Here is a 17331-nt window from a genome sequence, read left to right on the forward strand (position 1 = left end):
AAAAACCCAAGTTTCATGGGAATGAACATGTTCCATGGGAATGTGTTTAAATGTCCACTGAAATGTATGCAAATGCCCTATGCATAAGCAAAGCATTTGTAATTAGAGCTGAACATTGCAATCTCAAAAGTTATTTGTATCCTGCAATGTAGTATGTTTTTGTTGGTTTGCCACACACTGATCTGATTCCATGATTTTGTAGAGGGTAGCTGTTCTCTCTCTCTCTCTCTCTCTCCTATTTTAACATCAAACATTTTACTGTCTTTTTGGTAGATCTCTGGCATAGATCAAACAACAAAAGAGCAGTCAGATGATGGAGAGACAAGGGAGATCAACAGAAGGAGGTGCAGAACATTTGCTTAATGATACATTACATGCAACCTCACACTTAAACGTGTATGTACCTAGTAATTTAATAATAAATACTTTGGGCAGTCTAATGTAGTCTTTTGTCTACTATAATAACACATTTTATGTACTGTATATATATATATATATATATATATATATATATATAAAAAAATCCTCAGCTAATCTTTACATTTACATCCGGTCCAGCCGGGCTAAGCCCAGGTTGTCCTGAAAGTCTAGAAACGCCCCTGGTGCCTGAACAATATGGCAGCTTTGAGTACAGCTCTGCAATTTTATTGAGTTTAGAACACTGTTGGGGAATACAGTGCACAAAAGACACAACACAACACGCCACACTGAATGCCATGAGGTCATGTTTATAACAGGCTGATTGTGCTGACCGATCCTCTCCAGATAGCTGTTACTGGAACAGTCTGAGTCACAAGTATGCACAGGTGCCACGACTCCAAGGTCACGCTGAAAAGGCCACCTACTGCCACTGACTACAACTACACACGAAACAAGCCTCATTAATTAATGATTTCAGTCATCCACAAGAGCGGATGTTAAAATCCCTTGTGTAAGGAATTTCCCACAATGACCAATCTACATCCAAGCCTATTTAACATCAAAAACAAAGTCATCAACAAAGCAGCCTTTGTGGGCAAAAAAAAATTGCATTGCAATTACTGCACACAATGAAGCAGAGGTCATATCTCCTAAATAAACCAGCTACATTTACATTCACAACAATGATGAAGAGGTCATATCTCCTTCTAAATGAAACTGCATTTACATTAACAACAACGAAGAAGAGGTCATATATCCTTCTAAATGAAACTGCATTTACATTCACAACACATTTACATCTAAATTCACAAACAAATCCCCTCTCAAGCTCTGACTGTGTGTACGATGGTGTAAGGCTGGTAATTCCCACAAAACTCTCTGTCTCTGATACAGAGGAGAGATCCAAAAGGAAGTGAGAAGAAGTTTGAGTTGCTGTTTGGTCTCCGGCATTTTGTCACCCTGCTGTGTCCCCTCTCCCGCACTCCTTTCCTAGATTCCTGAGGACACCTAAACTCCACTTGAAGGTTGAAATGTGCTTGTCAAATGAGAAATGATAACCTAGTCATGTTAATGGTCTCAGTGTGAGAAGTACAAGTGTGTCATCTGTAGAACAGTAGAGTAAGTGTATGATGTTTCTGAAAGTTGAAAGAAATGATCCCCACTCTGAGGGGATACTCCCACTACCTCCTGCTACCATGATAAGAGAATACCCCTGATGGTGCAAAGGTCTCCAGATGGGAATAGTGTCTCCTTGTACATTTCTATTTAATATGTAATTTAACAGTGTCTTTGTTCTGGTTGGATACTAAAAGAAAGTTTACAAATCTCTTTGAGTTGATCCGCGTCTCAGAACTCCTATCGGTCATATCTGTGCCAGCTGTACTGATGAATTTAGACTTTTTTAGTTTAATTGGATGTTATATTGCAGCATAATGCATTATTGTGATTGACTCTGTGTTTCTAACACTGACTGATTGTATTGTGTTGAAGAAAGGGAGCTGGAGCACACTGATTACTTGCAGTCTTTTATTTTGGTGCAAATAGACTAATGTTTCGACACAACTGTTTTAAAGATCAAGTCTTTCAGTGTTCTAATTGAAGCCATGTGTCTTGTGTGATGACAAACATTACATTTAGCAGACACTTCTTGACCAAAGTGACTTACATATGTCAGCTATACTACAAGAGATTACATTGTCCCCGGAGCAACTTGGGGTTAAGTGCCTTGCTCAAGGGCACAACGATGGAAGCCGGGAATTGAACCGACAACTTTCAGGCTACTGCACACCATCTTCCTCAGAGTCCTAACTAAAATAACATGATTGTATTGTGTGTTTATTCCTGGCATTACAATAAGTTAAGTTAACCATTAATCAGTCTCATTGCTTTTCTGGGGTTATTGGTTTCAAGGGAATCACATCAGGTATTTATTGGCAAGGATGTTTTTATTGGTATTTATTGGCAAAGTTGTTTTGTTACAGTTAAACTGCATGTGTTCCTAAAGCTAAACCAAATCGTCCCTATAGTCCCTGAGCTAGGTAGATACGTTTACCAACAAGCCTCAGAGCCTTTAAATGGCCAAGTGCTATCCAAAGAAACTATAGTCACTGAGCAAGCAGTACTTTATAAGTTCATGCCTACCTAAGCGTTATCCTATCGGAGTTGGACCCTTTATTATTTCAGATCAACCTTTGATTGATTGATCGATCGATCGATCGATCGATCGATCGATCTATCTATCTATCTATCTATCTATCTATCTATCTATCTATCTATCTATCTATCTATCTATCTATCTATCTATCTATCTATCTATCTATCTATCTATCTATCTATCTATCTATCTATCTATCTATCTATCTATCTATCTATCTATCTATCTATCAAAAAAAAATACTATATGATTTCTTTTTATATATATATTTTTTCTTTTTGGAGGGCTTTTTATTTAATATATATATATATATATTATATATAGGGGCTTTTATTTCAATTTCAATTTTAATTCAACTTATAGAGCAACATTACACATGTCTCATGGTGCTTTACAGAGTGTTAAAACATTCAAAGAGAGCCCATTGTAATAAACCTCTACTTGCAGACGTGTGGGGAAAGTCTGGGCAAGGAACACCAGGAAGTTGGGATAATCCATTGTGTTGGTCTTAGACGGTGTTTAGGTCGTTTCTAACACATGCTGTTTGTCCACCGCCCGTCCCTCCTGTCCATCCCTTTTCCAAGAAGCTGCAGGACGTGGTGCCGCCTCGTTCTATTGCACCATGTTGACATTAGCATCTCCACGGAAAGGGACTCTGGGAGTTGAGAAAGGACCCACCTGTGTTTTTATGTTTTTATGCCTTTAATGCAACAGGACAGTGAAGAGAGTATAGGAGAGAGAGACAGGGTGGGGTGAGGAAATGACCCAGGTCGGACCCGAGTCCCCATGGACCCAACTGTGGTCAGTGCGCTGTGGCCAGTAGCAACACAGCGCCCATACTATACAATTTCTATAGTAGTATATAATACTTCTATGATGTTCTATACCTCTATAATATGCTTACCTCTAGTATTGCTATGAGATTACCATAAGGGATAATTGGTTAAGGGAACCATAATCCTCTGGCAGTGCATATGACTGATTATTGGTTAATAGAAACTTGGCACCAGTACGTTTATTGCCTAATCTTTACAGTAAAATTGGAGTCAGATTGGTCAAGAGATTATTCTGATTTAAAACAACCTCATCAGGGCACCAGATACAGAATATGCAATAACTGGGACACTTAAAGGGGCCCACTGCTTGTCCTATTTTAAAAATCATATCTTCCTATTATAAAAGCAATTCATAAACTCATGGCTGCGTCCTATCTTATCTCAGACTTCCTATCGTAACTTAATCCTATCTTCAGAGGAAGTTTCTATTGTAATAAACCTGTAATTGCATGACAGCATTCAGAGGCGTATCAAGCTTTTTAAAAGTGTGGGGGTTGTGGGATAGGGAAGTGAAACCATCCGGCCAAAATATAAATAACTCCCTACAGGGACGTTGTAAGTATTTCTGAGAGGGGTGCGGACTATGTTGGCAGGTATCCGGGAGTTTCTCCCTCGAAACCTTTTTGAAATTCTGATTGCTAAATAAATACACCATTTTAATGCAGTTTGTGAGGGACAGAACAAGCAGCGCCCCTCATTTGTGTGGCTCATGTGACATGTACTGTAGGCCTACATTATCTACCTGCTATCACTTCACTATTTGACACTACCCTACATGGAGACATCTCATGTTATAAATGAAGAAATCATTTCAGAAATTATGTTTTATGCATATGGTTAGCAGGCTACAATAAACAGACAACAGCCTAATTTCGAGGCATCACTGGCTATTAATATAATACCTATATAAATGTAAAGGACACTGAATAATGACAGAACTGTAAGCTCAAATTCAAAAACGTTTTAAGTCTACCCAAACATATGCAAAGGGAATATAAATAAATTGTGTTTCATATAGCCAGCTTAATTAATGTCAGTTTAAAGATTATGATTAGCAGTTTCTATGCTGTTTTCAATAATAGTTACAGGAAGCCACGTTGTTTAAATTACAGTAGTGTTGTAGCCCACGTTACCTTTCACTTGCTGCAGGGATGCACACATTGCATGAGCGCTCATAAGCGTTCTTTGAGTTCTACATGCTGGAAATCCTAGTTCACAGATGTAGAACTCAAATTTGTCTTGACGCCGCTGTTTGTAAAATCAAAATAAGATGTTCTAAATGGAACGCGATCGTATTTAAGACATTGAGATCTCCAGTAGATGTAGAACGACACACATTGACAGTGAAATGCCGCCGACGTTTGTAAGATCAATAAGATCAAATAAGATGTTCTAAATGGAACGCGTTAGCTGTTCTTTTCCAAGCGTATTGGAGACGTAGGCCTATATGTGCTGGCCTGGCTGGGCTATGTCTATATAGTTGATGACACCAAATTAATAAGGCTATTTCTGATTGGGGAAACTTTTAGCCCATCTTTCTTTCAGTCCCATACCATTCAATCTTGCTGCAAATTCAGACGTGAAGCACCAGGCATAACTTAATTTCGCATAACTTAATTACGTGGACCAGTAAGCTAATTGTTGAGGAGGCCCATAGTTTGAGAAAAGCTGCAGATCATAGACAGAGAATAATGAGAACAGTAGCCAAGGGCCTTGGTGCGCGCACCCCCGCTTTCACTTTGACTCGTGCATTTCTACATTGTGACAAAAACTGTCAGACAGTGAATTTTGGTTTACTAATAATGTGGTAACAATTATCATTTCAATTCTACCTCAAATCTGATCACTGCAGACTTTATAATGCAGACTCAAGCACCCTTGAAAGACGCACACTTTGAATTTGATCAGAGCGGCTCGGGTTATTCACTGACGCTAACTTGATGTAATTGGCTGGATGACCGTTCAATCAGATCAACAAACCTATTTGTGTCTCTCTGTGTGTGCGTTATCAGAGCCCACTCTTATTAGACGGTTCCAACTCTTTACGTGAGCGTTTATTTCCATATTTTACTTTCGTTTTAATCTGACAAAAAGTGTGGGGGATAGAATCGTGTTCCAGGAAAATTGTGTGTATAACACCTACATCCCCCACGCTTGCTACGCCCCTGACAGCATTAGACATGTGGGGTAAGTGAGAGTCTGTGCGAGGAACAGGGCCGACCCGAGGCATAAGCGAACTAAGCGGCTGCTTAGGGCCCCAATCAAATTTCTTTTTTTTTTCCATAATAAATAACGTAAACAAGTGACATCAATGAATGAATAAATGAAACAATTAATAATTCAAAACAAGAAAATTCTGATTTCATGATCAATATGCCTGCCTACCTCTACTGTGTCTGCCAGCCTTTGAGTCACGCACATAAACTAGACACCTCGGGTGTATAGACAATAAAGTGCAAACACTGCATCAAGTTCAAAAATCGGAAAAGACTGTGAGATGTTAAGACAAGTCACAAAAATGGACGTATCCCTCTGGTGCCGAAAACAGAAAGAAGAAAATTACAGAGGAGGAGAAAAACGAGCAAGATACAGGTATGTTTGCATGATTATTTACAGTATGTTTTGTGCTTGAGGTAGCTAGCTAGCTGTCATGATCGAATATAAGCCATCACCAGAACTAAATCCCCGCCATCAACAGAGAAATATCTCCTAGGGGAGATATTTCTCTGATGATGGCGGGGATTTAGTACTACTACTAATAATATATTATATTTATCTAGGTGTATTTCAGATGTCAAGGATATTGGGATTGTTTTGGATGTTCAATCAAGCATGTACCCTAGCTCTAGGTGGGCTTATGTTGTAAATTAAAGTTAGCTAGCTGACTGACGTGGACATTAGCACTACAGTAGCTACATGAAAACTTAGCTGAAGGCACATTTGCTACAGAGGGATTGTTTCGGATTTCGCACCTGAAAGTGTTGATAGTTTATTACTGTTCAATGATATGTAACATAGTGGTAAGTCTGATAGCAACAGCAGGCTAAGCCCAGGCTCCCAGTCCCAACCCCAACCCACTGACTAGCGCGACTCTGGGCATCGATAACGTTTCAGCTTCATAGGCAAAGATGGAACAGTAAGTGCGCTCTGCTCTAAGATCTTTGGAGAGAGATGGTAGTGTTTGAGAAAATATACCATGTTGGGTGGGGAGACTTCTGTGATGAAAATAGACTTAAATTTGATTAAGATAGTGGCGAGTGATGTAGCGGTGCTACCCTAATATTTAGGCTGCAGTAGATCACCATGTTAAGCGTTCACCATACTGCAATTAAGTATACATTTGATTATGCCTCATTTGCCAATAGAATATGAATTGTTACATGTGGAATTGCTTGTTGATGAGTGTAAGTAATGATAGCAAAATAAACTCATTCTGCTCGATCAAATATGCACTTTTTTTTTTTCCAGAGACACTGTTGAAGTACTCTGGAGCACATCTCTACCTCTACCTAACTCTACCTCTGACACAGAAGGTGAGGTTTTCTTGAAGGCAAATGGTTACATAGCCTGTTAATATCACATGACACATTTAACATAGTTTTTTTTATTATTATTTATTTATGTATTTATTTAATCATTGCAGGTTCGTCCACTGCAGAGTTGCAGATGCCCGAAAGCCAGGAACGAAGTAGGAATAAGTATCTATTTTTTGGGACATTTTATTTTTGATTATTAAGGTTTGTCTATTTTGGTTTTATTTTGTAGTTGAACATTGCTCATTTAATGCACATTTGCGGATTTGTTCTGCAAATCTGTTGAAAAACAAGTCATTAAACTGATGTACTGTAACAAATATAAATGCAGTTGTATTTTGTTATTTGTCAATTCAACTTCAGTAAACCACCCTTAGTGCTTCACTTTGAATATGATGTTTCAAATAAATCTGTGATTTTAGTACCCTCTAAGATTAAAAGGTGACATAGTTGTTGTTTACACCAACCCTATTAATACATTGGTTTACCAAGCACATGGGGCCAGAAGTCTAGAGCGGAGCCCCAAAACATTTTTGCCATGTGAGCAAGGATGGATTACTGAATGAGCCTACCGAGCCCAAGGGACCCTGAACCCCAAGTAGTTGTGTGAAGTCACTACCTATATAAATTAAAAAGCAAAAGGCTATGAATCTGAACAAATTTAGGTACTGCCCTTCTCCAGCTGACCATCCCAAAAATGCACCAGAATACAGGATCACATCTACCAAATTCAGAATTTTCTGGGGGGGTACCCCGAGACCCCCCACTCAACCTACAACCACACACACACCTGTTTGTACCCACATTTGCACAAATAGGGTAGGGGGAGAGGGTCCTTATGCATCTGTGTCCAGGGGGGGGTAGTAGTTCATATTCAGTCACTGTATTAATACAAAACCTCTATTCATTTATAATATAACATTATAGTGTGAAGTTGTCAATTATCGCCAAGCACAGGTGACTGCGTTGTGGGAGGGGGCCACCAAATCAAATTCTGCTTAGGGCCCCCAAAAGGCTCGGGCCGGCACTGGCGAGGAACACCAGGAAGTTGGGACAGTCCCTTGTGTTTGTCTTGGACGCCGTTCAGGTCGTTTCTCGCTCGTGCTGTTTGTCCAGCGCCCATCCCTCCTCTCCATCTAATCCCTTTCTCAAGAAGCTGCAGGACGTGGTGCCGCCTGGTTCTATTGTGCACCATGTTGACATTAATAGGGTGACCAGACGGCCCTCGTTTCCCGTGACCTGTCCCCGGCTGGAACTGATCCCAGAAAAGTCCCCGGTTTTTACTGTGACTGATAGATTGGAATAAAAGAAAGAAAGAAAGAAAGAAAGAAAGAAAGAAAGAAAAACGTATAGTTGCTCACCCTTCACGCACAGGCTCATGCCATTCATCACGAATATGCCAGCTGCTCAAGTCAAGGTTAAACTAAAATTGCGGAGCACACTGGTCACACAGATAATACAGATCATACGCAGTCAGATATCACGTGAACGGCCAAACTAAAATAAATAAAAAGGCTCAGTATTATGTAATTACGTGAAAGGTTTCTTGTTATAACATCACGTTTTTACAAGATAATTCCATGTAAAAACGTGATAATTAATCACATTATTTTAAAATAACCTAACTAAACGAAACAAGGCCACGGGAGCTCATGGCTGGCATAAATGGTAACTAGTTGTGTCTATGAACTTGCACCCTGACTGCTATTACACAGTGCTGCTTGATGAGTGTTTGTTTTTGTGCATGTGTGTGTATATAGGCTAAGTGTGTGTGGTCAATTCCCAGCTGACTGAAGAGCAGAGGGATGTGTGTGTATCGGCAGAGAGCTGCTGAAGAGGGATGTGTGTGTATCGGCAGAGAGCTGCTGAAAAGGAGACCGATAGAGAGGTTCTGTGCAGGATAGCCAAGGGCCTTGGTGCGCGCACCCCCGCTTTCACTTTGACTCGTGCATTTCTACATTGTGACAAAAACTGTCAGACAGACAGTGCCTGCTCACACAGCCTGATAGTTCTGCTTTATCTTATCAACACAATAAATAAAACTTTCGCTAACTTGACGCAAGAGGGAGAAAGGGCTTTGATAAATATGCGAATCTTCACGCAATGTGGGTGAATGTAGAGCCCTCTGGCTCGGTAGCCTGCATGTCAGGTGATCGCTGTAATTTCTTTGTGTGGAAGGGACGCGGGGAGTGAGCAGTGAAGCGCTGCAGTCGCACAGTGCAGGCTGCTGGAGAGCACAGCAAAGAAAATATTCAAACAGCAAGGCCTATCATGCGCTTTTTGAGATCACATCAGCGGCCCCACCGGGAATCCTCCCGACTCTCCCGATTGCCACTCCGCTAGGCTAGCCTATACTGCACACAGGTACAGAATATTCTGGACAATGCTTGGGTGTTCGCATACTAGGCCTATAACAATATCATCCACCGTGTTTAATAACGAGAATGTCTTGCGAGCTTAAAATAGAATTTGATTGAGTCGTGTAAACGAGCTTATCCTATTCTTGCCTCTCGTTTCATTTCATTATCTTGAAACGTGATAACTTCATGTAATAACGTGATATTTTTACGTTTTTACAAGATATATATCTTGAAATAACATGATAATTTCACGTTATAACGTGAAAATATCAGTATCATGAAATAACTTGATACATATCTTGTTAAAACATGAAAGATATTGTTATAACAATGGCCTTTGGAATTAAAATAGCCCCACATCACATACCCTTCACCATACCAGAGATTGGCATGGTTTTATTTTAGTAAGCCTAATAGATAGATAGATAGATACTTTATTGATCCCTAGGGGAAATTCAAGAAAAGTAATAGCTGGTTTGATTTGCATTGAGAGATGGTGGATATGCAACCCACTTTAAATGATGGAGCAAGATAGTTCGTCGAAGTTCATGTCTAAAAAAAAAAAAAAAAAAAAAAAAAAAAAAAAAGAGACGTGTTGTTGACATATTGATGAGCTTACGGTCACGGCCGGTCGGAGACGGAGGGTCAGGCGGACGGCCGGGTGGATGGCCGGTCAGAGACGGCAGTTCCGGCGGGTGGACGGCCGGTCAGGGACGGCGGTTCCGTCGGGCGGCCGGTCAGGGACGGCGGTTCAGGCGGGCGGCCGGTCAGGGACGGCGGTTCAGGCGAGCGGCCGGTCAGGGACGGCGGTTCAGGCGGGCGGCCGGTCAGGGACGGCGGTTCAGGCGGGCGCCCCGATGGACGACTGGTCAGAGCCCGAGCCTGTGTCGGAGCTGGATCAGGATCCGGAGCCTGAGTCGGAGCAGGATCAGGGTCAAAAGCCTGAGTCGGAGCTGGAGCGGGATCGGAAGCAGGATCAGGTGCCGGAGTAGGATCGGGAGCAGGATCAGGGTCGAAAGCCTGAGTCAGAGCTGGAGCTGGATCGGGAGCAGGATCAGGTGCTGGAGTCGGAGCCAGATCAGGAGCAGGAGCCGGAGCAGGAGCTAGATCCGGAGCAGGAGCTGGAACTAGAGCCGGGACTGGAGCCAAAGTCGGTACTGGAGCTTGAGCCGGTGCAGGAGTCTGACTAGGGGCTGGAGCCGGAACCGGAGCCGGAGTCAGGGTTGGAGCCGGAACTGGAGCTGGAGCCGGTATCGGGGCTGGAGTCAGAGCGTGAGTTGAACTCTGGACTGGAGGGAGGCGAGGAGCCGGGACAGAGCATGGAAGTGTCACTGGAGGAGCGTACTGTGGGGCTGGCACTGAAGGACACAAAGGGCTGGCCACTGGAGGAGACAAGGCTTGGAAAGGCACCGAAACAGGGACAGAAAACCCAGAGGTAGAAATGGCCTCTGCGGTATCAGGATCAGGATCAGAGAGGTGCTCAGGGAAACCTTCATGGTCTGTTGACCACTCCTCAGTGGACTAGTCGTCGTCTTCGGTGGACCAGACGTCCTCATCGTCCACCCAGAACTGCTCCCAAGGAACTGATTTAGAATTAGAATTTAAATCAAATTTCAAAAACTGATAAATGCCCGCTGGGTCTATGTTTGGCTGTGTCATTCTGTCACAGACTGTTACAGGCTGCTACTTGAATTGACCCAAAAGCAGGACAACACACCAAGAGTAGATTTACTGATTTTAGTTACAGAGTGCAGCACAGGAATATTACAACAATGACACAGAAGGAACATAACGAAACTAGGGGTTTATATACACAGGGATTTAACAAGGCTCAGGTGGACAAGGAACAAGGTAAAACAAGACAGGTGGAAACCATAATTAACAGACTAACGCGGATCAGGTGAGGGGCGGAGACACGGGCACAGGGAACAGAAACACATGGCAAAACAAACAAAGAAACACATGGAACAGGACACAGGAAGTAAAGAGATGAAGACATGAAGGAAAACACTAAACGGGGAAAACAAAACACGACAGGACCCTTACACTTACGTAGCAACCGACTGACAGCAGCAGAATGAATAACAGGCACAGACCTGATATAAGGTCATTTTCTCCAGACTGGAATGCTCAAAATGCTAAAAATGTACCTGAAATGGTCAGAAGGGTTTGATGATCATGAAAACGTGCCCAAAATGCACATTTCTAACTATAGAACCAAGATATGTGGTGAAATTCTGAGCTATGGTCATAGACCTCAATGGAACAGTCGCTGCCTCTGCTCTGCATAAAGGGGGATTTTTAAACCCCCCCCCCCCCCCCCCCCCAGTCAGTCGGTCAGTCAGTCGGTCAGTCAGTCTCTCAGTCTCTCTCCAGTGCTTATCCCTGACCTTTGACCTATTCTCAGGACTCTGAGCACTCACAGGCTGCAGTGAAGCTCTCATGACCTTTGACCCAGAGTCAGGACTAAGCGCTGAAGCTGCCCTGAGGACTGTGAGGATCAGGACTCCAATGGTGCTGCGGGACTCTTTCCTGGCTACGGATGAACGTTGAACTTGGATTTTGGTAGGTACACAAAATTAGGATTAAAAATGACGATTAAATCTTTGAAGCCGTATTCTATGTGTGTGTGTTTGTGTGTGTGTGTGATAGAGAGAGAGAGAGAGAGAGAGAGAGAGAGATGAAGGACGCTGCCCTGAGTGTTGGTGTTTTTGTTTGGGGACAGGGTGTGTCAGCAGTGATTATCTGGAGTCTTTTGTTTTTGTTGAAGAGGTACAGCCCAGAACTGGACCCACAGGCATGCACACACACACACATACACGATTCAGTGATTCATAGTGATTCAGAGATAAACATTATTTCACGCTCATCCTTCTTGGGAAACTGAGTCATTTAGGAAATTCAGATGGCACTCTGCCATTACATTAGCCTACTAGGGGGAAACTGAGCAGTTAAGGTTCATCTGTAATGAGTGATTAATCGGTGGACAGCATCTTTTATCAGCTCCAAGTAAATGACTCATGCCTTCTGTACGACATAACTGGCACGAACACACATGCTCGTGTAGACTCGGCAGTCACGGCACATTGTCTCAGACAGTAGGCTATTTGTAGGCAAGTCAACAAAGGTCTGATAATAGAATTGCATGACAGCAGCATGGGGCAGCCGTGGCCTACTGGTTAGGGCTTCGGGCTTGTAACCAAAGGGTTGCCGGTTTGATCCCCAACAAGTAGGAAAAATGTGGGTGGGGGAAGTGGTTGAGCACTGCTCTCCCGTGTCCACATCCACGGCTGAAGTGCCCTTAAGCAAGGCACCTAACCCCTCACTGCTCCCCGAGCGCCGCTGTAGCAGGCAGCTCACTGCTCCTCGTTAGTGTGTGCTTCACCTCACTGTGTGTTTACTGTGTGCTCTGTGTGTTTCACTAATTCACGGATTGGGATAAATGCAGAGACCAAATAATCCCTCACAGGATCAAAAGAGTATATAGGTGCTGGTCATATAATTAGAATATCATGAAAAAGTTGATTTATTTCCGTAATTCCATTCAAAAAGTGAAACTTGTATAATGTATACATTCATTCCACACAGACTGATATATTTCAAGTGTTTATTTCTTTTAATTTTTATGATTATAACTGACAACTAATGAAAACCCCAAATTCAGTATCTCAGAAAATTAGAATACTGTGAAAAGGTTCAATATTGAAGACACTTGGTGCCACACTCTAGTCAGCTAATCAACTCAAAACACCTGCAAAGGCTTTTAAATGGTCTCAGTCTGGTTCTGTAGGCTACACAATCATGGGGAAGACTGCTGACTTGACAGTTGCCCAAAAGACGACCACTGACACCTTGCACAAGGAGGGCAAGACACAAACGGTCATTGCTAAAGAGGCTGGCTGTTCACAGAGATCTGTGTCCAAGCACATTAATAGAGAGGTGAAGGGAAGGAAAAGATATGGTAGAAAAAAAGTGTACAAGCAATAGGGATTAACTGCACCCTGGAGAGGATTGTGAAACAAAACCCATTCAAAAATGTGGGGGAGATGCACAAAGAGTGGACTGCAGCTGGAGTCAGTGCTTCAAGAACCACCACGCACAGACGTATGCAAGACATAGGTTTTAGCTGTCGCATTCCTTGTGTCAAGCCACTCTTGAACAAGACACAGCGTCAGAAGCGTCTCTCCTGGGCTAAAGACAAAAAAGACTGGATTGCTGCTGAGTGGTTCAAAGTTATGTTCTCTGATGAAAGTAAATTGACAAGGTCCCAGAGTCTGGAGGAAGAGAGGGGAGGCACAGAATCCACATTGCTTGAAGTCCAGTGTAAGCTTTCCACAGTCAGTGATAGTTTGGGGTGCCATGTCATCTGCTGGTGTTGGTCTACTGTGTTTTCTGAGGTCCAGGGTCAACGCAGCCATCTACCATGAAGTTTTACAGCACTTCGTGCTTCCTGCTGACTGACTTTATGGAGATGCAGATTTAATTTTCCAACAGGACTTGGCACCTACACACAGTGCCAAAGCTACCTGTACCTGGTTTAAGGACCATGGTATCCCTGTCCTTAATTGGCCAGCAAACTCGCCTGACCTTAAGCAGAGGCTTTCTAATGAGGAGACACAGCACTCAAAAAATCCTCCATAGAAATGCATGGGGTTAGTTTGTAACGCCAATATGGCCGTTGTCTACACATATCCCACCCCTTCCTCGGCAAAACATCGACATGTGAATACATTGAGCCAATCATGTGGTGTGATGTGAATACATTAAGCCAATCATAAGTTGTGTTGTGAAGACATCTTCCCAATCATGTGTTGTGAACTCGCCACTGGAGCAAGATTGGTGTCGTGAAGCCTTGCGCACGCGCATTTCTGCTGAATAGGATGCCCGATGAGTGCCCAAAAAGCGTTGCTATATGGTCGCCGAGTGGAGGCACTTGCCTAAAAGGACTTTGCCTTAACCGGTATTGTGAAGAGGAAGATGCGATACACCAGACCCAACAATGCAGAAGAGCTGAAGGCCACTATCAGAGCAACCTGGGCTCTCATAACACCTGAGCAGCGTTGCACATTCCTGGAAACATTCTGTGCTAATGACAACCACTCCCTCTAGTGGCCATATGATAAGCCCACAATAATTAGGACAACCGCTCCCTCTAGTGGCCATATGATAAGCCCACAATAATTAGGACAACCGCCCCCTCTAGTGGCCATATACGATAAGCCCACATTACTTCCCCCTCTAGTGGCCATAAGCCCACTGTACTGGAGGAATGTTGTCATCTCTGAAAAACAAGGTCAGTAAACTGTTTTACGTTTGGCCTTGGCTCAAAGCTGCCCTCTAATATGACAGATTAGGTTCATGAGTATCTTTTGCACTTATTTCTTTTTATTTATTTATTTTTATTCAAGCAAGGCATGGCCAGCTCAGAGATTTATGGTCACCCTAAATGTGAAAATAGTTGTCAAAATGGCCTTTCTCATCGGAAATTCTTCTAAATGGTTTAATTTTAGACCCATCCAGAGCTAAATTAGCCAGGCAAGTTTTGCATGTGTCTCCCAGTAAACTCTTCGCGGTCTGGAGTGGTCTACTTAGCAGGCCCTTAATCCTCTTAGCGTTTGTAAGCAGCAGGGCTAAAACATCCTGACCGTGTCCAGATTGTCTTGTCCGGCCTCCGACGCGCCTCTCCTTTCCTTTCCTCTCCTCTCCACACCGTAACGGAGCTCCAGGGGGACGTCCGGCCCCAAACTGACATGCCCATCTCTCTGGCCTGAAGTATGCTCCTGCCCTTGCTGGGCCTGTGGGTCGACAGAGCTGCCGAGGAAATCTTACTGAGAATCCTGCAGGTGAGGATGTTCGGCAGCGGGACCAGGAAATGGTTTGTGCGCAAGCAGAGGAAACAGCGCGTCGTTGGCGGCGGTGGCGGCAGGAAGTCGGTGAGCAGGAAGAGGAAGAAGTGGGCGGCACAGATCCTCAAGCATCACCGTGCCACCATCCTCACGCAGCTGGACGTCACCAAGGTGCTGCCCCACCTGGTCCACGCCAAGGTGTTCTCCCCCGCCGAGTACAAGGAGATCCTGGGCCAGGACGGCCAGCGGCAGAGAGCGGAGCTCTTCCTGGAGCAGCTGACCGCCAAGGGCCCCGGGGCCTTCCTGGCCTTCTGCTCTGTACTGGAGGAGGTGTGTCCACACCTGCTCACCTGCCTCCTGCTCGACGGGGAAGGTAAGTCACATACGGTTAGGAAATTAGAATTAAAATTTGCTTTGGTGAGTGGTTGTTTGGACCATTATGCACTGGCCAGTTGTCCCCGCCCCACTAATCCCATCTAAAAGTAAAAATAAATAAATAAATAAAATAGAATAAAATAAAAGTTAAAAGGAAATAAAAATAAAATAAAAGAGAGGAGCTTGTAAAAAAGACACAGAGTGGTATAAAACTTTAATTCAATTTTTCATTAAGACCTTGTGGGTGTAGTGTTTGAAGTTTTAAAATCCACAATCTCTCTGCTCTTTTCCTCTGTAAAATTGTCCAGCCTGGGTTCCCTTCAAGGCCACAGACCCTCAAATGTGTGATGTTGTGCGTCTGGAAATGTGTGACAAGATAAGTGTTGAGTGTATTTTTATGTATGTTGTGCAGATGTTGTTTGAGGCGTATGCGAAGTGTATGTCCAGTTTCCCCGATGTACAACATGTGACAGTGAGTGCAGGTGATAACATATACTAAATTGGGAGTGTCTAAGTTGAGTGGATTGGTGGGTGCAGAACAGTGACTATGAATATTGGTGATGAATAGGTGAGGGGTGAAGTGTAAGTTTTCTTTAGGGGGTGGTGGTTGTAAGTGACGGGTGAAGGTGGTGCGTATGAGGAGGTCTTTGAGATTTTTATTGCGTCTATATGCGGAGATGAGTGTGTGGTGTTGGAAGGTGGGGTGTGTTGTTTGGAAATCAGTATAGTGTTGTTTCAGTGTGTGGTGAAGGTGTTGTATGCCATGTGAGTAGGTGCCAATAAGGGGCAGGAGATGGGGTGGGTCAGGGTTGGGGTTAGGAAGAGGGTTGGGGTTAGGGTTAGGAAAAGGGTTGGGGTTGGGGTTAAGGTTAGGAAAAGGGTTGGGGTTAAGGTTGGGGTTGGGGTTAAGGTTAGGAAGAGGGTTGGGGTTAAGGTTAGGAAAAGGGTTGGGGTTAAGGTTAGGAAAGGGGTAGGGGTTAGAGTCAGGGTTAAGGTTAGGAAAAGGGTTAGGATTAGGATCTGGGTCTGGGTTGGGGTCCGGGTTGGGGTTAAGAGGAAGGTCTGGTGTGGGAGTGGGTGATGGGCAAGTGTTTGGGGTGTATGAGTGAGTGGGAGCAAGGCCGGCCAAAGTCAAGTGCTTAATGTGGCGGAGGAAACGTTTAGAATAGTGCCTCTTACGGAGGGCTTGAAAGAGTTGTTGTATGGCATAGTGAAGGTCTGTGGGAAAGGAGCAGATGCGATGAAAGCGGATTATTTGTGATTTAACTATGGATCTAAACGTGTGTTTGGGGTGATTGCTGTGCTTGTGCAAAAGTGAGTGAGTGTCCGTGGGTTTAAAATAAACTTTGGAACTAAAAGTTTTATGTGTAGGTGAAATAGGGGTGAAAAAGATGGTAGTGTCTAGAAAATTAATTTGGTGAGGGTCAATAGTGGCCTTAAGTGAGATGGATGGGTGATGTGAGTTTAAGGTGTCTAAAAAAGTGTTGAAATCCTGTAGGGGGTGTGGCCAAGCTCCAATGATGTCATCCAGATAACGAAAATAAAAAGTGGGTTGAAGGGGGCACTTGGCCAGGGCGGCCTGCTCCCACTCACTCATGTAGATGTTGGCGTAGGAAGGTGCAAAGCGTTGACCCATGGCAGTCCCGTGTACTTGTAGGTAAAGTTTCTTGTCAAAGTTAAAATCATTGTGAGTGAGACAGATTTCTAAAAGTTGCAGGAGGATGGTGTCCGGTCTGTGAGGGTCTGGGTATTTTTGAAAAGTGTTTTGAACTGCTTGTAATCCGGCGGGGGTGTTGATATTGGTGT

The 17331-nt window shown here is 43.5% G+C and overlaps 1 protein-coding gene and 1 long non-coding RNA gene across 2 annotated transcripts; one reads left to right on the top strand and one right to left on the bottom strand.

Annotated features, from left to right (window-relative positions):
• Window positions 1-5079: 5079 nt before the first annotated feature.
• Window positions 5080-8924, top strand: LOC121723455. Its single transcript, XR_006034956.1, has 3 exons — window positions 5080-5111; window positions 6004-6007; window positions 8849-8924. It is a non-coding gene; the product is annotated as an uncharacterized LOC121723455 (long non-coding RNA).
• A 1025-nt stretch (window positions 8925-9949) lies between these two features.
• LOC121724165 (vegetative cell wall protein gp1-like) lies at window positions 9950-13852 on the bottom strand. The gene is made up of 4 exons (XM_042110556.1): window positions 13837-13852; window positions 11728-11840; window positions 10337-10825; window positions 9950-10216 (listed from the first exon to the last, which is right to left on the bottom strand). Exons 1-4 carry the CDS (start codon window positions 13850-13852, stop codon window positions 9950-9952), a joined length of 885 nt encoding a protein of 294 aa, XP_041966490.1.
• Between the last annotated feature and the right edge of the window lie 3479 nt (window positions 13853-17331).

Source organism: Alosa sapidissima, chromosome 11, assembly GCF_018492685.1.
Source record: "Alosa sapidissima isolate fAloSap1 chromosome 11, fAloSap1.pri, whole genome shotgun sequence".
In the NCBI taxonomy this organism is placed as follows: Eukaryota; Metazoa; Chordata; class Actinopteri; order Clupeiformes; family Clupeidae; genus Alosa; species Alosa sapidissima.